General features: G+C 35.8%; 4 protein-coding genes across 8 annotated transcripts; 1 reads left to right on the top strand and 3 right to left on the bottom strand.

Moving 5' to 3' along the window:
- The first annotated feature begins 31 nt into the window (after positions 1-31).
- Positions 32-1,518, top strand: LOC8269971 (UPF0047 protein YjbQ). Of its 2 annotated transcripts, XM_002510712.4 has the most exons (7): positions 48-351; positions 489-549; positions 660-754; positions 840-873; positions 996-1,050; positions 1,128-1,170; positions 1,317-1,518. In XM_002510712.4, exons 1-7 carry the CDS (start codon positions 124-126, stop codon positions 1,386-1,388), a joined length of 588 nt encoding a protein of 195 aa, XP_002510758.2. In that variant the 5' UTR covers positions 48-123; the 3' UTR covers positions 1,389-1,518. The 2 variants fall into 2 exon arrangements, with proteins under 2 accessions (XP_015574701.1, XP_002510758.2); XM_015719215.3 differs by lacking the exon at positions 996-1,050 and having other exon boundaries at positions 32-351.
- A 37-nt stretch (positions 1,519-1,555) lies between these two features.
- LOC8269972 (putative calcium-binding protein CML19) lies at positions 1,556-2,449 on the bottom strand. The gene has a single exon (XM_002510713.4). The coding sequence runs from the start codon at positions 2,310-2,312 to the stop codon at positions 1,740-1,742; it is 573 nt and encodes a 190-aa protein (XP_002510759.3). The 5' UTR covers positions 2,313-2,449; the 3' UTR covers positions 1,556-1,739.
- A 924-nt stretch (positions 2,450-3,373) lies between these two features.
- LOC8269973 (uncharacterized protein At1g76660) lies at positions 3,374-7,469 on the bottom strand. The gene is made up of 3 exons (XM_002510714.4): positions 7,009-7,469; positions 4,405-5,572; positions 3,374-3,847 (listed from the first exon to the last, which is right to left on the bottom strand). The coding sequence occupies exons 1-3, from the start codon at positions 7,045-7,047 to the stop codon at positions 3,636-3,638; spliced, it is 1,419 nt and encodes a 472-aa protein (XP_002510760.2). The 5' UTR covers positions 7,048-7,469; the 3' UTR covers positions 3,374-3,635.
- A 3,757-nt stretch (positions 7,470-11,226) lies between these two features.
- On the bottom strand, positions 11,227-22,370 carry LOC8269975 (histone-lysine N-methyltransferase ATXR7). Of its 4 annotated transcripts, XM_048370823.1 has the most exons (21): positions 22,201-22,370; positions 21,554-21,762; positions 20,846-21,470; positions 20,603-20,719; positions 19,643-19,957; positions 19,208-19,561; positions 18,782-19,072; positions 18,136-18,636; positions 17,520-17,961; positions 17,274-17,429; positions 16,740-17,161; positions 16,531-16,653; positions 16,249-16,329; positions 15,498-15,551; positions 15,255-15,406; positions 15,124-15,174; positions 14,957-15,009; positions 14,480-14,621; positions 12,124-13,114; positions 11,950-12,005; positions 11,227-11,743 (listed from the first exon to the last, which is right to left on the bottom strand). In XM_048370823.1, exons 2-16 carry the CDS (start codon positions 21,724-21,726, stop codon positions 15,153-15,155), a joined length of 3,828 nt encoding a protein of 1,275 aa, XP_048226780.1. In that variant the 5' UTR covers positions 21,727-21,762; positions 22,201-22,370; the 3' UTR covers positions 11,227-11,743; positions 11,950-12,005; positions 12,124-13,114; positions 14,480-14,621; positions 14,957-15,009; positions 15,124-15,152. The 4 variants fall into 4 exon arrangements, with proteins under 4 accessions (XP_048226780.1, XP_048226779.1, XP_048226778.1 ...); XM_048370822.1 differs by having other exon boundaries at positions 11,950-13,114; XM_048370821.1 differs by having other exon boundaries at positions 11,227-12,005.
- Between the last annotated feature and the right edge of the window lie 854 nt (positions 22,371-23,224).

Raw genomic sequence — 23,224 nt, 5'->3', positions numbered from 1 at the left:
GAGGGCCCAAATTTATGAACAGCGACAGGTAAAAAAAGCAAGCCCATTAAAATAACATATTTGGGTTTCATTCTCATCTGGGCTACGAAAAACTTTGGTTTTAGTCTAAGAAGAAAGCTGCGGATGATGGCATCTGCTCATCTATGGTTTTCCTCGTCCGCTCCAAAGCCCGTTTGGTTGTCGGCGTCTGCTGCTCCGGTGCCTCGCGTGAATTCCCTGTACACTGCTAAGCCATCGTCCCTTACTAACGATTCCAACAACTCCATGGCTACTACTTCCACTTCCAAGTGGGCCCAAAAAACTGTTACCCTTTCCCCTCACCGCCGAGGCTGCCATCTTATTACTTCCAAGGTCTTTCTTCCGTTCTTTGTTTTTATCTCTTGATTTGTGCAATTTTCCTTTTCATTTGGCTTAGTTGAGCGATTAATCCATTGATTCGATAACCGCAAACGAGTAATTTTATTTTAGTGAAAACTTTTGAATGCCAGATTCTGAATGAAATTGGTTCGGACTTGTCAGAATTCAAGTGCGGCCTTGCTCATCTCTTCAGTTAGTCAACCGGACCTATCTTTTCATTTTACTTTTAGTTGTAGAAATAAATATGCATGAATGATTGGCTCTTCTGTTTTGTAAAAAAAAAAAAAAATTGAATACTTCAGTACAGCACACCAGCGCCTCTCTTACAATCAACGAGAATTATGATTCTGATGTCCGTGATGACACTGAGACCTTCCTCAATAAGATTGTCCCCGAGGTAAAGATTTCTTTTCTCTACATACGTTTTCCTATTCTCTTCTACCAGACTCCTTTCTTTTGCTCATTTTTTCTTTTCTTTTCAGGGGAGATCTGCTCCTTGGAAGCATACACTAGAAGGTTAGTTTCTGGTTCCATGGCCCATGTCTCTTTCTGCAATTCGTTGTCTAACTTATTACAATAAAAGAAGTAAGGATCTATGTTCATGGGAAAGAGTAAGTTTTTATATTTGTATTGCACAGGCCCAGATGACATGCCGGCGCACATCAAATCATTAATGTTTGGATGTCAACTGACGTGAGAATACTTAATGCTTCATTCTGTTACTAACCAAACTTGTAATTGTATTCTCATTTAATGTTCTTCTTATGCAGGATTCCAATCACAAACGGAAAGCTTAATATGGGTACTTGGCAGGTATGTGAATATGTTGGAATTTGCTTAATTATGAGGCAAAGGGAGCTAGCTATTGTCTGCGTTAGCATGGGGAAGGTGGTAAAAATAGGATAATCCTTAAGTGGTTCTATTGGTTTTAAAATCATTTTCTAAACGTTTGTGTTCAGGGAATATGGCTGTGCGAACATCGTGACCATCCTACTGCACGCAAAGTTGTGATCACCCTTAATGGAATATAATAAGGCTTTATGTTGTGTTTGTAAGTTGAGGTTGTTTTATGTCTGTTTAGTGTTTACATGTTAGTGGGACATGGAATGAGATTTACTGGATTTCATGAAAACCGTTGGATGAGATAGATTATTGGCGTTCTTTTTGTTTGTCAAATTTTTATTATAAAGATTTCAACTGGCATGTGTCGATGAACGACATTTCCCCAAGATCACATTAGTTTATCAGTGGAAGGCACTGCTATTTACAGACAGACAGAGACAGAGACAGAGACAGCGACTATGATTGTCGTTAGCAATGAATTTCCAAAAAAGGAAAAAGGAAAATATATAACTGTACACGACATACAAGGAAATATGAATTTAGCGCATCATGAGAGAGAACTCGTGGAAGCTAAGGAGGCCATCCCCATTAATGTCAAAAGTACGAATCATTTGGCTGCAGTCGGTAAGGGACTTAGAGTCGCCTAATCGACTGAGCATTCTCTTTAAACTGGCAGGGGAAATGAAACCAGAGCCTGGCTCCGTCTCATACATCCCAAAAGCTTGTCTAAGCTCTTCCTTCTTCTCCTCCTCCGAGTTGCTTCCCTCCATCAGCCTTTGGAAATCCTCAAATCCCAAAAGGCAGTCCCCATCCGTATCAGCTGAGATGACTGCAGCCTCTGCATCCTCAGTAGAGAGTTCTCCTCCAACTGCCCTGACGCACCTCTGCAACTCGGCAGCTGATATCTTTCCATCTCTATTCTCATCGAAGTAGTCGAAGACCCTTTGAAGCTCGCTGCTGATGGAAGTGGCAGTAGTAGAGTTTATAGGAGGAGAAAGAGAAGGCTGGTCTGGTGTCCTTGGAGATAGCATGCGACGTAATCTTGATAGAGGTGATTTAGGAGATGAATGGGTATTGTGATTGAGTGAAGGTGAAAGTGTGCGGGACTGCATGAACGAGAATATTAATATTATGTAAATAGAAGAAATAAGAGGGGTGGGGGGGAGTTGAATAGCACAAGGAGATTAATATAGGCAGCAGCTGTGGGCTGAAACAAAATATGGATAAGATTGATTGTTGAAAGATGACTGAGATGTTGAGATATATATACATACCAATGAGAGAGAGAGAGAGAGAGTTGCAGTGTCAAAAGACTATGCTGATCATGACACAGTTGAGGACGCGGTTTCTTTTTGTTTTTTTTTTAAACGGCTTGCTCTGCCCTTTTGGCCACTTGTTTTCCAAACGGGTTTGTCCTTCCAGAGACGGCAGCGCGTGCCGGTTGTTTCCTCCCTCCTTCATTCCTCTATTTCTAAATTCTTCCTTTCTTTCTGGGCATTTCCGGAATTTCTCTTCTTTATTCCGCACGCGATTGGGACCGTACCAGAACTAATGAAATCCCCATTCAGACAAAACAAAAGGTCAAAAAATAAATCCAAGGTCGGTCACCACCGTCATAGTCATAGTCACAGCGGAGAGAGAGAGAGAGAGAGAGAGAGAGAGAGAGAGAGAGAATAGTCAACCGGTGATGCCGTCATTGCAACGGTCATAAATTCTGTGGTTGGACCCTTTTCTTGGTCATTCTGAATGAAGTGTGCATGCATACCCCAAACCACATAACACTTTGAGCCACTAATAATGATTAGGTTTTCCTTTCTTCAACTCCGATTTTCCAGCCTTCATCATCATCTACTGCTACTACTTCTTCCGCATAAGGTGTATTCAGGAGGAGCAGCCTTTCCCCCTCCTAATTCATTACGCATAAGGTGTTTTTACCATGCGGCTTTACCAGTAATCTCCGCCCAATTCAGTCATAAAAGCAGAAGCATTCAGATACACATCCTTTTACCCTGACCTGTTTATATCCTTCTGTTGCCAAGTAAAAGTTCCTTTAAAATTAAAATTTACAGCTCTTGCTGAATGATTTAATTCCCGTCATACCCCACTTGGAATGCCAGCATTCCATTTTTCCACATGTAGTTAGATGCATGGCATATATTTATATTTATACATATAAATAATATATATATTATATATAACTTATAGAAACGTGAGAAGTTAGGAACAAAGAGATTTAATACACTCGTCAATGGGATAAGATCAGGCCACACCTGAAACAGCAGCAACGGAGTAAAGACAGGAGGACAAATAGGTTAGATCATATGTTAGATCATCCACCTATCGACAGATAACTCCATAACAAATGAATATCACAGAAACCTGCAACTTTAATACATTGGAAACAACCCAGCACCTCTTTTTTCTTCAGATTTTGGTCAGTGCCACGCAAAATCTCCTTTGCCTTCTCTTAAGCTTCTTCCTCTCCTGTAGTCTATTTCTGCATCTGAGCACGATGATCCCAGATGATATTTCCTGCTGATTCTGGATGATGTCATCTTTGGGAATATGTCACTATCATCTGCCAAAACATGAATACCAGGTGTACTTGAACCAGAGACATCTCCAGCTTGCCTTCTTGATTTAGGATCTGATTTTAACACAAGGGAGCCCTATTAGGAGGAGTTGGACGCTAATAAATTATCTTGGAATGCCACGATATTTCATACACGGAAATACAAATTAATCATTGCAGAGAAAGAGAGAACTGCATTAGATATCGAGGAAACACATCCTCGTGAGAAATCAGCAACAATAAAACAAGTGCTCCGCACAAAGTTTTTCATGGAGTGCAGAAAGTTACAGCCATATTTTCAACACACTATTACTTCAATTGGAGTATCCCCCTTCCCTTACTCTCCTTTTTGTTCGCTCGAATATAGCAAACCCATATAGTCTTTCTAAATGTTATAATCCTTTCCCATCCGACCACATTTAACGGTTTAAACAATGGGAAGGTAAAAATGGAATATAAAAACAGCATAGGTTGTTATGCCAGCAGAGAGACCATAAAATAATGCACCCGGGTAAGATCACAATCATATGGCTGTTAAACGGTTCAAATATTCTTTAACTCTACTCATTTCCTCTCAATCCATAAGCAAGAAACAAAGTATGACTTAATTTAGATAAAGTAAGAAGGTTGACCTTCATATCTATCGCATGAGACTGGCACTTCACCACATGCAAGATCTAGTTTCAATTTAATGCTTGGCAAGTTTGGCTGTATTCTCTGGGCCTTTTCGCTTTCACTTATTGATGCAGCTTCAACAGTTTCTTCCACAGTTGATTTATTTGAAGCAAAAGGGGTCATGGTAAATGAGTCGTCCATTACATCCGAAATCTCCACATATTGTTGAGTAGTAATAATTTCATCAGCACTGAACCCAAAGGATGCTCTGTAAGCTTCTAATTCTTCTGCATCTTGCTTGGGACTTCTACTAGACCTATTCTGATGGCCATTTCCACCAGCAGGATAAGCATCTGAATCCTTGGAAACACTTAACCTCCCACCATTATGAGGAAATGGTGGATTATGATCCAGATAGAATCGTGCAAATGTAGCAGGACAGAAGAAATTTGTATCTTGAGATACCATTGAGCCACCAGTTGTGTCATGCACAAAAAGCCTGCCAGAATTGCTCCTTGAATATTTTCCATTTTGGGGAGATACTGTAGGATCCCAATGTGGCGGGAACTCTCGTCCAGGAAAGGATGAGGATAAACAGTCACCTGATGTCCTAGAAATCGGTGAAATAAGACTGCTGGCAGGACTTCCAGGATAAAGTGAATAGGTTGCCTGAAGATCATTAGCAGCAATGTAATTGGCCTTTTCAGTACTTTTCAGATCAACAGAAGATGAGAGAAAGTGAGCAAAAGGCACATCGGGGGAAGAGGGGGTAGTTAAGTGAGCTAATTCTGGTGGGGGAGTAAGAGGTGCAGTAGATGGCTCAGTTGTAAAGGTTGAGAAAACAGGAGGAGAAACTAGCTGAGTTTCATGAGCATATGGCCCAGTGGCAAACATTGTGGAAGAAGGACCGCCAGGTGAATTGGCAGATAATGACAAGAAGCAGCTAGGTGACTGAGCAGTCGAAGGAAGAGCTGAATTCGTAAATGATGCTGGGGAAGAAGGTGGAGCTAGAAGCGATGGAGCTAGTGTTGTAGCTTGGTTGGTCAGCCCACCAACTTGAGGTCCATTTGGCTGTGCCACTGTTGCATTGCCCTCGGGAATTCGAGATGCAGGCACAATACGCTTTCCACCTTTCTGCGAGCTGAAACAAGAAAATGCCCCCCAGCATCCTCCCCATCTCTTTCGCTGCCAAAGAATTAAAGCATTATATCATATAATCCCAGATTGTTCACCAATAACACTGAACCAAAACAAGAAAAGAATTAATACGAGTATCACTTATAGTTGTCATTCCCAGTCTCTTTATTGGCATAGCCATTTCACAGAGTGAAAACCTTCAAATGACTTACAGACATCATGTTTGAGTCTGAAATTAGAATTTATGGGCATTCAGCTTTGTATATCTACCAGCTATGGAAGAAACAAGTAGGGACAAAGAATCCTGTATAAGATTCGGGTAGAAATCAAGACATAGTTGTGTGTTAGGGGTGACACAAACACAACTGCAGACACCTAAAATAATTCAGAGGAAAATGTGTGAGGTTAAGACAAATGCATATATTCATAGATGTGTATGCATATCATAGAGAAAAGGTGCACAAGTGTCAGTAATGGAAGTAGCACATGCATTCAACTCATACTTGTTGCCATTGGAGATTCAAGTTTACTGTAAGAACCCATTAGCAAGAGAATGACTAGAAAAGAAAGAAGTCTCTGTGATACTGATTTTTATTAGATATTATGAGACATTATTCCTCTAATTCTTTGCGTCCTTTTTGAAGGACATGCTTGTATGTACTGCTGAACCAAATAAAAAAAATATATACATTTTCCAAGGCATGTAGATGTCATTCTACCTCTTGCACTTCAATGCTCCCCTCAGGCAAGGGGAAAAGATAATTCTCCTTCCAGTTTGAGGTTAGAAATAGTATTAGCTTTTTGAATTAGATTTAAGAGCAGAATCTTTTCTCAAAAGTTTACCAAGCTTTCTGGAAAGTTACAAGTCAGCCATCAAGTCTACCTGAAGTCATTTATCTAGGAAGCAAGGATTTGGTCAATTCCACATTCACAATTTAATAGAAATGGTTGCATCAGCATAACCATAGATGGAGCATCGCAAAGAGAGGAGAGGAGATATAAATTGATAGCGGGAGTCTAGCTTATGCAAGAAGCGTCAGCGGCAGGTTTGCGTAATTAAATTGCCAGTAACATAATAAGCTGGTGGTTTGGAAACATAAATTGCAAACCTATCAGGCATTTACAACAAATACGAAACAAGGAATAGAAAATGCTGATTATGAATGGAAAAGGTAGTAAAAGCAAGGATCAATACGAGACTGGGGAAAGCCAACATTTGATCCTAATCGGCATGCTCATCAGATCTTTATAGTTCATAGAAACACCTAAAGATAATTCCAGAATAGTAGGACAGTGGCAGACATTCAGGGCTAAGAATGGGAAATTAGGGAAGAACAAGCATTGGGAGTCAACTAGGTAATACACAGATCTGAGAAAGGAGAAGTTTCAAAAGGACAAAGAAAGAAGAGAAGGCAAATGATAGATCCAGATCTGACAAAAAAATTAGAAAAAAAAAAATAGAGAAATGAAAAGAAGAGAGGTACCCGTTCTTGCTGAGGGAACCTATTCTGCTCAGACCCCATTGCTTGGTAAGGAGTTTTGAAGTAGCAGCTTGTGTCCTTGCTTGAGAAGTGTAAAACAAGTAGCAGTAGCAGTAGTGAAAACACTAGTAGGTTGTCTCCGCTTTGCTAAAACCCACTCCTCACATTTCGTTCTTTAATTGGGCAGTGGTGTTCTATATATTTCCCTCCACAGAGCAGCAGATTACAGTAAAATTGGATTCATTTAAAGATTGAAAGTTTTTTCAGATCAGATTATCTCAAAACTTGTGCTTCACAAACCCCATCTCTCTCTCTCCGACTCCCAGCTAAAACCAGAAGCTGACACCATCTAGATTTTACTCCTCACAACAAATCTAAAAGAGATAGAGAGAAAGAAGAGAGAGAGAGAGAGAGAGAAAAAGCAGCGCACACCAAGGGTGGAAAGAAAGAAAGAAAGAGAAAGGCCTAAAAAAAAAAAAAGAAAAAAGAGAAAGATCGCTAATTATACATAAATTAATTAATTAATTAATCAATCAATCAATCCTAATAGGATTTTCCCAAGAAACAAAAAATAAAAGAAAAAAGAAAACAGACAAGGCAAGACAAAATAAAATAAAATGAAAAGGATCGGTGATACAGATACTGAGATAGAGAGAGACAGTCGCTCGAGTTGCACTGTAATATAGGATAACTGGTCACTTACCCCCTTAACTTTGTGTCCAATGGCTCAAATACCCGATTTTCAATTATTTCGGCAAATAGGACCACTACTTCTATTCAATTACCAATTTATCTTCCGTCGCTAAAATATTATATACTAATATTCTGTATAGGAATAACAGTTATAAAAAATTTTAGTCCTAATTGGAACTGTTGTAAATAGTAATAACTCTATATTATAATAAATTATAAATTTCTTAAGTCTTATTTTAAACAAATATTTTTCTATATAATAATATTTATATATATATATATATATATATATATTTTAAATATATGGTAGGATATATTTTATCTTACTATATTATTATTGCCTTATCAATTTTATTCGTATAACATATATTATCTATAATTGCTATTTTTTTGCCTAACATAATTAAGTATTAAATTTAGAAAGATTTTAGTAATCAAACTTCTATATAGTTATAATCTTTTTATAGTCATAAATTTTATTAGATCCTAAGTATATGACTATATAGAGATTTTATTGTATTTCAACTATATATCCACCAATCATCTACCATCTCTTTTTCGTCATTCATGATGTGTCTTTCTTAGTACTCGCAGGTGCACAAACCGTTCCTATAGTAAGGACAAGTTCACCACGAGATCGATCTCTCAAGAAATTATGAGGTCACTTATTATAAAGATTAATTATCAACACAAAGCAGTAAAAGTAAATCTAAACACTCTAAATCAGTATGTTTGAGAGGATAATATTTATAAAATAAAATAATTAAACAATAAATAAATATGCAATGCAAATGTAAATGTTTATGATCTAAAACTATATGCTACATATGGTATTTAATCTAGCCATTTACTTAGTAATATCTTTGTTTTATTTTAAGCCTAGATTTAATGAATGAGACGGTGATGTGCCTTTTTTCCTAAGTCACTCAAGCTAATGATGCAACCTAGGTTTCTTATACCAACATAGATTAAAGTAAAGATGATGTCTCTAATACTTTTGACCTAAAGATTTTTATAAGAATTACTATTGCTAAATTAATATGATGGTTAACTAACAATAATAACTGAAACTAATAAAGATATGAAGGTAAAGAAATCATTAATTAAATAAATAAATAACAAGGTTCATACAAAAGTCAAAAGTCAAAAGATTAAACTAAATACTTATGAAAACTAGCCTAATAAATTTAACTCAATGATCATGGTATTAAATAAAAAGACATAAAAAAGTAAAAGCTCCCTCTAGATCAAGAATTTCTTCAAGTAGGAAGAAGATTGGTCATCACTCTCTACTTCTTGAAAAGCTCCTTAGATCCTAAAAAAAGTAATGAAAACTAAAACTATATGTTTATGGAAAACGGTAGAGAATTATGGAGAGAATAGTGGTGGCAGGTGTAGAGAGCAGGTAAGAGAAAATTCCCCTCCTTCTTTTTTTTTTGAATTAAGTTTTATAGAGATTAATATAAAGAAGAGTCCCCATCTAAATAAGTCTCCCTATAGATGTATACCTAATATAATTCTATCTAATAGATAAGACTTTAAGTGTTTTAATCTCCACCAAATACTATCTCATAAATAACTCTTAATATAAATTCTAATAATTATACAAAATGACTAAAATATCCCTTGGGCCTTGTAATTAGCAGTCTATGCGTCTTAATCTTAGATCTTTACACGAACATGTCCCATTAAGCTTCTTTTAACTCTATATTTTCCTCTTTTTGCTAATATTTCTGAAAATAAATAATTAAGCTTAAGTGAGGTAAAATCACATATTTTCACCATTTTATATATAGAAATATATCATTAAAGCTCTAAAATACTCTAATATTTATACATAATTTAGACCGATTAATTCATATTTTGAGAAATGCAACATATATTCATATATTTTAATTTAAATAATTAATAAATAAATAATTTCATTCCATTCACTATTCACTGTTTTTTTTAACATTTGACATCATCATCACCACTGTTTCAGCTAACTTTATTTGTAGGAGTCAATTACATAGTAAAAAAAAAAAACAACATGAAAAGAAAAAGAAAATTCACCATAACCATTGCTAATAACATAGTCACCACAATCTCAACAAAATTCAGAATCCTAAACCAACATATTCTGTTAGTTTCAAAATCTCAACACAATAACTACACTTTGTCGAATAGAGGTCGCAATTAAAAGATGAGGCGATGAGAATAAGAGGAAGTGAAAAAGAACAATGACAAGAAAAGGTATAAAGGGGATGGATGGTTTATGCAAATGATGGAGACTTAAATTGTATTTACTTGTTTCAAGAGTTTTTTATTAAAAAAAAAAAAAGAGATATGGAAGAAGAAGAATAATGTGATAACTAAATATATAGAAATTGAAAAATATTTATTATTTTTTTTTATAACAACATCAAATTTATGTTATTTTATTAATGTCTGTTATATACATGAGACCGATTAAAATTTGACTTATTTAGATTTTAAATAAAAGTATTGGGTCTATTTGCTGAAATAATTAAGATTAAACCTATTTGAGCCATTAAGACAAGTTGAAGGCAAATTGACCTTTGTACATAACTCATATCTCTTTTCTCTTGGTTTTTTTTCTTTTTTTTTTTTTGGGAAATATAACAACTGTTATAATTTCTTTTAATAGTTTGAGAAAGGTACTAAATGTATAGGGTTTGAGAAAAGTTACAGTAAGTATTGATAATATTAAACTACTCCGATTAGATTAAAGAGGAAGAAAGAAAAAAGCATTAAAGTTAGAGGTGGCTTTGAGGGTGGGGTTTCTGGGACCAAATGGCCGCCTGAGAGAGGGATGTTGGATGATGGATGATGCTCCCAAAACTTAAACGTTCACATTCACATCGCTCACTCGCGCCCTCTTTTCACTCTTTAGATTTCTTTTTCTTTTCTTTAACAAATTGTTTCAAGGTCCAAGGATCCCAATTTTGTGATATTGCTAATCTGATGATCTACAACTTTGGTCCATTTGACTATTTCTTTTCAGCTTTTATTTTTGACGGCACAAACCTCGAGCTTCCCTCCTTGCTTTTCCCATTTGTTTTCTCACCTTTGCTTCTCCTCACAAATTTGCCCAAAATCAAGTCTTTAGCCCTCAATCGATCAACCCCCCTGTCGTACTTCCACAATGAAAGCATTTCCATTCCCAAATAGATTGCCACAGCTCTAAACCTCCCAACTTTTACTATTCAATTCAAATCCCAAGGCACAAGACTTTTTTCACTTAAATTTCGATTCCGCATCTAAAATACTAAAATAGACTTGCATGCTTAACATCTAAAACTCAAGACAACGACAATATTTTAGGGGTTTGGAGTGGTCCAAATTACATTCATCAATCAACAATACATTTACATTGTTATTAATTGTCAGATAAGCATGGGACTAGAGCACCACTTTTTTTTTAACTTCATCCCGTATGCATTGAAGTATCATTTTACGTTGGCGTTTAGTGTGTTAGGGATGACTAACCAAGATACATGAAGTCAACTAGAGAAGGGATGGAACTCGCACAAAAGGAAGTTCATTTGATTACCAACTACAACCCTCCTCCTTTATCCGGGCTTGGGACCGGCTGTGTAATGACAAGGCACTGGCACAGGCGGAGTTACTTCTTAAGCAAGAGGATGAAAAAGGAACACTGACACCTAATTAATTTGAAACAAAGCTACTTTACTTCACGGATCAAACACCCATCCTCCTATTCCTATACCATTAGTTTATTTTTGCAAAATATCGAAATAAAGGTTGTTCCTGACCCAACAATTTCAAGCCATGCAAAACAATTTGTACAAAAGGATAAAGATTGCACATGGACATGAAAGACGGTGGTGCTCTCGGCACCCAACTCAGTCCTTAAAATCACAGCAGTTGCATGCAGGAGCCCAGCTTCAAATGTCCACTTGTTCAAATTTCACTCTCCAGCAAACACAAGGGTTTCAATGCCATACCTTGGCTTGATCCGGTATGAGCCCTCTAAAGAATTAAGGATCCAGCATTTTCTTTTTCTTTTTTAAACTTTTTTCTTTGAAAAAGAAAAGAAAATCTTTGGTCAAGTTAAAAATAGTACACTCATGTAGGTGAGTATCGTTTTCAGCCCTACGTGACATTTTAGCGAATATTGGAATCCTGGTTGGTAATCGACATTAAATTGTGCGGGTGAGACATTCCATTATATTATTACAAAACCTTGGCGTTCCTATAGGGAGAGGAGAGGGATCAGAAACATACCAGGGGGCATTAAGAAAACTCCACCCCGACATCTATAGTGGTTTCTACTTGAAACCCTGCAACCACAACAAATTTAAAGGAAAAAAGAAGTAATAATTAAACGGAAAGGCATACAGCCTAGTTTGATAAAAATGATAAGTTTGCCATTAGAAATCATAATTCATGACAAGCTACCTACTAAACTGTTGCTGCCTCCTACCAGATCAAGTGATGCTCATGGACACCAGTTACTACATAAACGTAGCCATTCATTAGCAATCTCTACATTGATTATTGATCATCATTCCCCAGCTTTGAAACACATGCCAATCTTTTCACTTGAAACTGCGGCATTGAAAGCTGGATAATCTTTAGACCAGTCAATTTTACCCTTCGATTGCAGCAAACTTTAAATCTTAACAAGTGGAATTGTGCCCGTCAAATCATAGGAACTGCTTGTCAAGCCCGTTAGGTTGTCTCACTGGCAGTTATAATCTAACCATTCCTCAGGTTTTCTTTTAACAAAAATTTTTGCTGGTTAAGGTCATGACTCACATCAGGATTATTTGGGCTGCATGGGTAATCTCAAAAGCAGAACTTTAAAGAAGATTCATCATGCGACATTCATTTTAAATGTCAATATTAGATGGCTGCCCGTCAAGCAAAGTTGAAATGACAACACATAGGTTGAGATCAACTGGCCACAAAAATTTTACCAAATGGTTCACAGTGCCAAACAACCTGAGTCCTTCCCGCATTGAAATATTAGTATTATTGGGACAATGGCAACATACTCCAGATTTCTTCAATTCCTCTGATTTTACATATGGAGTTCCAAGATACAAGAACATGTTAAGTTGCAGGGCAAAGCACTTCCTCACTAAAAAAAAATACCAACAAAAATATCGGTATCATTTCTAAGATTTAATGTATATAACTTTTTCATTTGTATTGAATAAATGAAGTAATGCATGTTTTGTACAACCAATTGATGTTCCAAAATGTCATGTAGGCAAGAAACAACAAACTGTTTGGAATTTCTAAGAGGAGAAACTCATCTGCAGCTGAGAGAGAGAGATCTACAAGAATGCTCAAGTCAGAACTCCATCTTCAAAAAGCAGGCAACAAATTTATGGCAAAAACCACCACACATAACCAGCCTTTATCTATACCTATGATTCACAACCTGAAACAAAATAGCATCAATGCCCACAATGCAACAGATGGTTAATTATCATCATTATTAACATTTGGCTAAATTGGCAAAACAAAAAGCAACAGGGTCCAAACTCAGCATCAGCAACAGATGATTCCAGTAATGAGCACCACAGATTACAGTTTAACAGTGATAATTTGATAATTACTGAGAAAACATTCTTCCATGTAATAGATGATGTACTTTCATTGTGAAAAGAACTTTATAGGCTCCATGAAAATCTTCAGATTCTTATACACAATTCAATTTTAATTTTCTATCAAACAAGCTTTTTATTTACTCTAGGCCAACTAACTTATTAAAGAGATCAATGCATCACGGAATATTATTAAGATTTTCCTACTTGCTAAACTAGTTGATACTGAGACAACAACTTTGCAATTCACAAATTAATTCGAAATTTTAAATATTTCTATAGTATACGTGTAAGTTTGAAGTACAACAATGAAAATATATCACCGCAAAGAATCATAATTTCTGTAGATTTTATAAGAAACAGATTTAAATAAGCATTTTATGTAGCTTATAAAGAAGTACAAGCCAAATAGTTAACAAGGTCTACGGATGAATTAGCTCACAAGTTCAAATGAGTGGACTTTCACCTAGAGCAAATTTTGCTTATTTTAATGAATATTAAGGGTTCAGAGTTGCTCTAACGATAAATAACCAAATTCAAGCTCACATTTATCAACCTAGCTGTAAGTAGCTCACAATTGATTTGGGTCATGTAGCCCCAGAACCCATCGCTGGCAGAGAGTAAATAGCCAAGAAATTATTAGAACATCTACTAACAAACATCCAGTAAATTTCATCCATACAACAAGAGAATGTCCAATTCAAGTGGCTCACAATGATCATCCCTCATTTTGGCAGAAGAATATCTGAAATTTTGCTTTGTACACATGACAACTAAATTTAAGGATTTGCTTTTATTGTCATAATTAGTGCAAATGGCAGTTATCATGACAATAATTGGAAATAGAAGGGCAGAATGATCTTTACAACACACTTTTCTCACATTTAAAGAGAATCAAGTAAACCCTCAATTAAGGTCTTTCTTCTATGCACATTTAGACTCAAAGCCAAGACTTTTGTCCACAACAGCATTGTAGACAAAAAAGCAAGCACATGTACTCAAATCTGTTTTTATATTTTCTAAAATTGAAAAGGAAATTCATTTATAAAATTAAATTCTTCTGCACTAATACATGATATATGACAAAATAGCTTCAAATTTAGTTAATTCAATAGACAGATATGGGGAGCTCTTAAATTCAACAACAAATGATCAGAATACTTCAAATTATTCAAACAGCTAGGGGATCAGAAACATACAGCTGATGATATGCCAATGCATTCTGCCGCCAGTCTGTGGCTCACCCAACCACATTCGTCCGAACACTTTGAAACAGCAGTTTATCAGAGTGGGTATTTTGAAGCTGAGAAGGGAAATCCATCTCCTCCAGAAAAGTCAAGACTGCAATAAGAAAAACAATTGCTTGGTCATCATGAAGCACATTTGCCAACTTGGAAGTTAATGACTATATAACTTGAGAAGTAAAATCTAGCAGGTAATACCTACCCAACTATACACACTTAACATTTTGCAGCACAACAAAGTACTCGATATTGCATTATCTTCCATAATTCTACATATTCACCATCCTTATGCGAGAGATAGATTAAATGGACAACAATGAGAGAGCCACAACCAAAACTATAACTAAGGAGAAATAGCCTGGAGATAATATGTAAACTCTGTACCATATAAAAAAGAGATAATATTGAAGATAAAAGACAATAATCACATACTTCTGGCAGTAGTTGATATATACAGATTGAAGACGAGAACTGTAAAGAATGACCTACAAAAATATTGAGCATGAGTAAAAAAGCTAATATTGATAAAAGGAAAAGTTAAAAAGCTAATACAAATAGCTTAATCAAAAAAATCCAGAACAAAAATAATAACTAATAACCTGCCAGAAATAGTAACTCATAATTCTTCCTAGTTCAGTGATCCACGACACCTGAAAATAAAAACATATTAATGTGAAGAAAAAGAAAATGGAAACACACTAAAAGTTAAAAGCATGCAGAGCCATCTTACTTTCTAGAACCACAATTGCAAGGTATCTTTTTCTCCTCCAATGGAAATTTGTAGTTATAAGTAATTTCTTCCCCTGCAGCTATATGTCGTTTTGCATAAATGAAAATTTTTTTCTGGCCTTCAACACTTATGACCTTGGTGTAGCAGTTGGGCTACAAAAGAGAACTTAAATTATAAAAGAACCAATACATAATACCATTTTTAATTAATATAATAATTTGAAAAGTAATTTTGAGCAGGTACCTCACAAGAATGGTTTATGAATCTTGCAACTCCCCCACGCTTTGTAGCATCAACCTACAGTTGAAGAGAGAAGATGCAGCAGTAAGTTTCTTACCTCCACAAGAACATAGAAAACATCATGGAAGCAAAAAATAGGAAGGACACATTTGATGGTGACAGTACACATCACTTTATTGTTTGCAAGAAATGGCATTTGCAATTAGGATTGCATACCACCAGACAGACATTAAAATAAATTTTGAACTGATATTGGATGACGTAATGTCATAAGGAACATGGCTGGTAGAAGCTCCTTCATCTCCTGTCAGTATCTCAAAAAATACAAAATCACCATGACAAAATACTAAATTCAATGCAAGCATATTTTAAGTAAATGATACAATTCAGACCTGCCAAGGGCCCATTGCTGCCAGCCCATTTATGCAATTTTAATTAACAAATAACTAACCAAAAGAAGAAGATACATGTGCATCTTTGTTTGTGAGTTCCTAAAAAACCCTCCAATATTATACATGAAAAGTTGCTACCGCATTTAAGCTCTCTTAACTTCAGACAGTTTAAGAAGTGGGGTTATCTGGTGCTCTGATTAAATATGATATTATGGTCAACAAACAACTGGTAGCCATAAAGGCTAAAATCTGATACCAGAAATAAAAGAGAGAAAAAGGGGATACATCCATTATTACCTCACAAGATCACATGAAAACATTTTACCTAAAAGCCAAACATAGCATAACATTGAATTACTAACCACATAACCGTCGTCAAGTCTAAAAAGATAGCTGCTGCCAATCCCCATCTTCTCATAAAGACGTTCGCGTATATCAGATATCTGCAATAGAAACCCAATAAAAGCAATTCATTAGATCAAAAGGCAATACGAATGGTTCAACAAGAAAAATACAGAGGATGGACCTAAACATACTGAAAGCAAAAGGAGAAACAATGAATCATCAAAACAAGAAGCACAGAGATGAAGGAATTGCAAATGAACTGTAACACACTGGAACCAGTAACTGAAAGTTAAACTTACACGAGGACGAATTAATTCACCAACATACTCGATTACAAAATCCTCGGCCTCAATTGGCTCCAGCGCAACAAGACCCCAGTCATGAATCTTGCTCTGTTGGAAACGCAAACGCTTTTTTCTTGCCTAATAAGAAGCATGAAAAAATATGTGAATCTATAACAATTAATAATATAATATATTAGCCATTCCAAGGTTCCAATTTCAATCACCTTCAATTGTGTAGCTTTTAAAAGATCAGCGCCTTCAGCTGCAGCAAGAAGATTGCGCATCTTCACCCTGTTTGTTCTTGCAGAAAGAACCTTACCATTTGACAACTGAGAAGTATAGGCCTCAGAAACTGAATAGTTAGCATGAAGACAATGAATTCCCCTAACACGCGCTCTGTCTGCAGGACTTGCACTATGTGACCATTTGTGCCATTCCCAGCCAGTGATTGAAGATCGTGCACATCCATCTGATCTAGGGCACGAATTTGACGCCCTGGATTTACGGGATTTTGCCTTCCCCGCTGTGACCTGTCTAGATGCAGCTTGCTTGGAGCCACTAGTGGTCACTTTCAGGAATTTCATAGGATGTGAAACTGACCTACCATCTGCTGAATGCTTTCTTTTTAACTTTGATATCTTAGTTGCTATCCATTGGGATAGACAAAAAACAAGTAGGAAAATTTCAGAGCAAACTCATAACTTAATGCATCAGAACAATGATTTATGCAAGTATAACAACTGAAAATTGCTCAATACCTAGATTCTTTTTTGAATAATCATGAGTAGGAACTTCCTCAATTCCACCATCATGGTTGTTGCTATCACTAACCTTCTTAACTTTAGCATGATCTTTACTTACATCTGAAGAATTCTTCCGATTGGGTTTTATAGTATCTATTGTGACGTTAATACCTGTATAATAAAGCCAATAGAAGTTACAATAAAACATCAAAATCAAATATGTTTTTCATCTACAGAAACAATTCAGAGAAAATCACTTACTAGGTCTAGGAACTGCATGCTTATACTTGATCACTTTTTGATGAGTGCCATTTTTGGCCATTGATTGATCACTAGGTAAGCTACTCTTAACAATGGACTTTATAGCCCTTCTGTCATCAGATAATTCAGTTTGGCCCTTCTTTTGTTTCTTCTTCTTGAGAGTGGCAACGACAGGTTCAACTTCTATATCTTTGACAACATTCTGCTTCTGTAATTTCTCTACAGGATGATGCTGTAGCCCTGTGTCAACTGGTGTTATGGACTGAGAAGATGAACCCAACTTCTTCCGCACCAACTTCTTCTTCCGATAATATGTGTATTTATCACAAACCGAAGACACCCCCGCAGAGTCTGAACTGTTAAATTCCCTTGTTCCTTTAAGTTTGTATAGAGAAGTAAGAGCAGTGCCATTGTGATCCTTATTGGCATTAGATGTTCCTCCCTAAAATATTCCAAAAATTTATACATATAATTGAAAAGACCTAGATACTTCAATACTCCAATACAATACACCATATGGAAAGAAAAAAGGACAAAAACAATAAATACTAAATTTGATGTGAAGAGATTATGCAGCATATCTTTAGAAAAAGAGTTGAAAGTAACATCTGCATACCATCTTACTGCCAGGTTGACAGTGTTGTCTTAAAGTATGAATTGATCTAAGAAATTGATTAAGAATGCCATCGATGAAAAATGACTTCCACTCGCTTAGTACATCATCATGCAACTTTTGCCTGCAAATCGCCATGGCAACATATTCTCTGATCTTAGGAATAGACTCTTCTGGTTGTGTAGGTCGGAATTTATGAATAGGTGATGGGACAAGAGTCCTAGCATTATCTCCAAAACCAGGTGGTGGTGGCTCGTCAATATTTTGGTCAACCATCACAAAATCAACATCTACCTGTGACTTTGCAAACGCACTTGCCACAAAGTTGGAGAAAAGATCCTCAGGTGCCAATGAACCTAAGGGTTTTCCAGCTTGTACCAAACTTTGAGTATCGTCAGATGTCTCAACATTCAGTTTAACGGAATCAGTCGTCAATTCATCTTGAAATTCTGAAGAACTATAATCAGTTGTCTGACAACGTCGAGAGAAAGATTCAACAGTCTCCTGCAGCAACAAGGAAATATAAGCACAAATATGGCTGCAGATAAATCTTTTGATGGAATAATAATCAAAAGCCAGTTCTGTTAATGTTGTTTAAAACAGTAAAGAATTTTTTTAAAGAAAATACAGAGAGAACTAAACTCCTTACCTCATTCAGTTTGTCATCCTCTGAGACTCTAACTATTTTCCCCACTTCTTTGTCAATAAGAAATTCAACATATTCGGAGAAAAATGGCTTTGTGGACATATGTAGCTCATTTTTTACATACTCTAAGATGCGTCTTATACCCCTGTAGGCCTTGTGGGATAGGGCATTCAGTTTGGATGCCCTCTCTCTCACATGCAGAAATGGAGATAGATTATGCGATTGCGCATGATTATCTTTCTTAACTGTCACAAGATCAAAATTGGGGGGACAATCAACACTGCAATCAGATTCCTGCCCATAAAGGAACAGTAAGAACATTGAAACATCACTTCAGCAATTTAATTTAAGCAATAATAATTTAGCAGCACCAGTAGTATCAGCATTCAAGTACTAGTGATAGGCTTCTATAAGAAGATGACGACATACAAGTTCAAGTTCACTGGATAATTTTTCAATCTCCCCGCCATAATCCTTGATACTAGCAGGTAGTCTAATATTTGAACGTGCGGACCAGAGTTTTCTTCTTCGCCAAGAATTAGAATAATCTGCAATGGCATCATAAAAGACAGCATTCCACATGACTTCCATGCAATAATCAAAAAGGATTCTACAAACAACTGCGTAAGACCCCCAGAAGTTATCAATTGTTCCAACAGATTTTGTGTTTTTGGGTAACAGCTCTGACATCCCATCAACACATGCCTGATCGGAGTTATGGCTAAAAGCTGCCGGTTTGCACTCAGGAACAGCATGATTTCTCCTTTCGCCAGTAACTTCAGACTGATAAAATAAACATAATGTGGTTATTGGGCCTACAAATTTAATGCTTAAATGAATATTCATGCATATGTACAATACTACCATTCTTTCATGTGGAGAGCAAGCTCTGGCGTCTTGATAACTGCGCTTAAGATTTCTATGACTTTTCTTTGTATCAAAGAACTCTGACATGACATTGCTAATGATCTCATCTAAAGCAACTCTACGAGCTGCTTTCATTATTCCAGCATGCAGTTGACAAGAAACTTCTTCGGAGATTTCAGACACAAAGCTGCATAGTGAGCCCATCTCGCCTTCGGCATCAGATGCCAAAACAGATTCATGTTTATCTGTACTCCATGCATCTATAACGGATAGCAAAGGGAAGGGTCTAAACTTGTTTTGGATATGATATATCTGCCAGATAAGATATAGCAAAGCCAGAGTGAGAAACAGCAAAGTAGGGCAGTAAATTGATAGCAAGGGTTAACAACCAAAATAAAATCTACATAGCAGTGAATATGAAACATCTTAAAGATTCAATAAATTTGAGCTGCACGGACCAACTATACCAACATTGCAAAAAATGGTTACACTTAAATGCCCTTTTTTCTTTCCCCATTCCGAATATGAAATACCAATAGTACCAATTACTGGATAACTTTTATCTTTTATAACACAGTGACTGAATTGACCTATCCCAAATATGACAAGGAGCAGAAAACATCCAAAAATGGTTTAAAATAGAAAGGACACGCAGTATTCAAAAGACAATCTGCATTCAATAGGAAAGCAAATAAGATGTAACAAATCCAGTTTTCCACCTCCAAGTGAAAAGATAACAATTACTTCAAACAGAAACATTTTCATCACACAATAATATGAAAGCTTATCAAAATTCGCACAACATATCTTTTAAGAAAAGATTCACTAGTTCCCATAACTCAATCCGGACAATTATCAGAACCCCATTCAAATGCTGGAATATAAAATGTATTTGAAGTCAAAGGCCATTAATAAAATACAAACCACTTCATGACAAAACTGAGATTCATAGCTTACTGTCAAAGAATTGCGGAGATATCCATGACGATGCCAAGAATAAAGTTCTGAAAGAGAATGTGGTCCATGTTTCCTCCCTCCATCATCCTCAAACATCCAACAAGAATCTTCCCCTGACTGAAGGTAAAATGATAGGTATTAAAGCAGCCAATAGATGCATGTCTAAGAAGGTGTTCTGCATACTAGAGAGAGGATTTGGCTGATTGGATAAATAAGTAATGTGATGAAAGGACAAGTTAATACCAGCAATGAGAATGGTATATCATGGCTAGCTGCCATAGAATTTGAAACTGGCTGATTGGAGCCGCAAGTATTATGAGGCACATGTGAATGGGATACCATCTCCTGTGCATCTGAACAAAGAGAAACTTGAGCAGCATGTGGAACACAGCCTTCTTGCCTATGTATAGCAGAATCCATACTAACAGAGGTAAAATGACTCATAGGCATGGATGTGCCTGAGATACCAATGCCAAGGTATGCAAAACCAGTAGCAACATGATCAGGGAACTGGTTGAAGTACTTTAAAGGTACAGGATTGACTAATGTCCCATTTAAAACTGGATAGACAGGAAGATCTTCATGCAGGAAACCAGTAGATAAACCCTCGTATAACTGTTGCTGAATATAAGGACCACACATTTGTCCATTTACATTAAGATACATCCATCCACTGGCAAAAGCAGGTGGCATGTAGCCAGGAAAGTTCTTATCCTGGTAGGATTTCACTGACCCTCCAGCATTACTAGACTCTGGAATACCACTACTATTGCCATTCAATTGACAACTCATCTCAAGCACAGAACTAGAACAAGTCTTTTTGTCCAAGCAGCAGCAAAATGAAGCAGCATGACAGGCATTAAAGCACCTGAGACAGCACCTCCAAAATTAGATTATGATGTTTAAGAAAATTCAAAATTCATGGGAATAAATTAGGCAATTGTGGATTACCCATGAGCTGAGAAATTCATGGTGTCTGAGACTGACTGAACTGAAATAGAAGCATGATCATCATGGTAGCCGATGGAGATATGTGAATCTAGTTCACAATTTGAAACTTTCAACCTCTTCCTAGACAATAAAGAGCTGTCATATTCCTGAACAAGTGCGGATGAAGAAACCATGGTAGGAGATAGAATCTTCCTGGAAAGCAACCCAGCCTGGATTATAAAGGACAAGATATCCATCAAACAGGTTTGAACGCGTCGTGTTTATTAAAGCAAGCAACGTGTATCTACTTATAAATTAACTACTATTTTGAACAGCGCGCTAACAATTTTGTAAAGGAAATAACCAAATTGATCCATAAACGAAGAGGCTTTGATACAAACAGAGGCAAGACATCAAGCTTAAGAAGAATTAAAGGAAAGCGGACAGTTGAGATGTTTTATTATGTTCTAACAATCTGGATCCTATAACTTATCGGAAGAGAAGAAAGCTACTTCCGTCTATACTAGATGGATCTGAATAAGATAATGAGGAATTTCTTTTTATTCGATTGTGGAAGGGATCACCTGATACAATAATCATCAGATTCGCTGTAGATTGGAGAAAAGAGGGAAATGTAATGAAATCGAAATGATAGGGCCTGGATTTACCTGGCTGCGACGTGTGCGCGCGCGACGGCAGTCGCAATTGGGAAAAAGGGACAGCAAGAAGGCGTCTCTCTCACACACATCCAGTAGTAGCGACACGGATATTACGAATTACAGCCTCTTTCTTTCTTTTAATCCAGCTTCCATAATTTTATCGTCACCCCTTCACGACGCTAAATTATTAATTTACAATTTGCCCCTTTCACATATTTTTAATGATACTCATCCTTTTCAGCTAAAATTTCTTTATAATTTGAATCCTATCATATTCCAGTTTTCCATCTATAATTTTTTTCCCTAAAACAAAAACTAAACGTTTTTTAAGGTATTTTAAATGCTTAATAAAACCAAATATAGAAATATCTCCAAAATATTTACTTTAGATAATGAAAAAATAAATTAAGTCGGATTAAATGCAAAATTATAATTTAGTTTTATTCGTTTTAATTAAATGTCAATTATCTATTTTAAATTAAAATTCTAATAAACTCAAATTTCAAGTTTAAACTAATTTTGCTTACCAGATATGTTTAGTATAATCGGAATTTAAATGATTTTTAACATCATAATATATATATATATATATATATATATATATAAAAGAAGAGAATAAATAAATTTACTAAAGGACTTTATGATAAGTATTGTTAAAATTAAGATAAAGTTTATATATAAATAGAATACTAAGACATTATAAATAAAAATAATTAAAACTCTATTACTAAAAAAAGGAAAAATAAACAAAGGAAGTAATCAAAATACTAATTGTTAATGAATTTGGGTAAATTTAGGAAATTTTGTTACTAAAGATAAAAGAACTATAATAGAGTTAATTAAATTAAATAGTTAATTTATATGCAACTGAATAGATAAAAAGATTAATAAATACGTGATCTATCTAAAATACAAGAAAATAATTATTAAAATAGTTAATTAGTATGCGTACAAATTAATTGAAATAACTAAAAAATAAATATGTAATTTAATTAAATAAAAAAAAGAACATGGCTAGTTATTTGTCATGTCC

The sequence above is a fragment of the Ricinus communis genome, chromosome 2, assembly GCF_019578655.1.
Source record: "Ricinus communis isolate WT05 ecotype wild-type chromosome 2, ASM1957865v1, whole genome shotgun sequence".
Taxonomy (NCBI): domain Eukaryota; kingdom Viridiplantae; phylum Streptophyta; class Magnoliopsida; order Malpighiales; family Euphorbiaceae; genus Ricinus; species Ricinus communis.
This window is presented reverse-complemented; position numbering and strand designations above follow the sequence as displayed.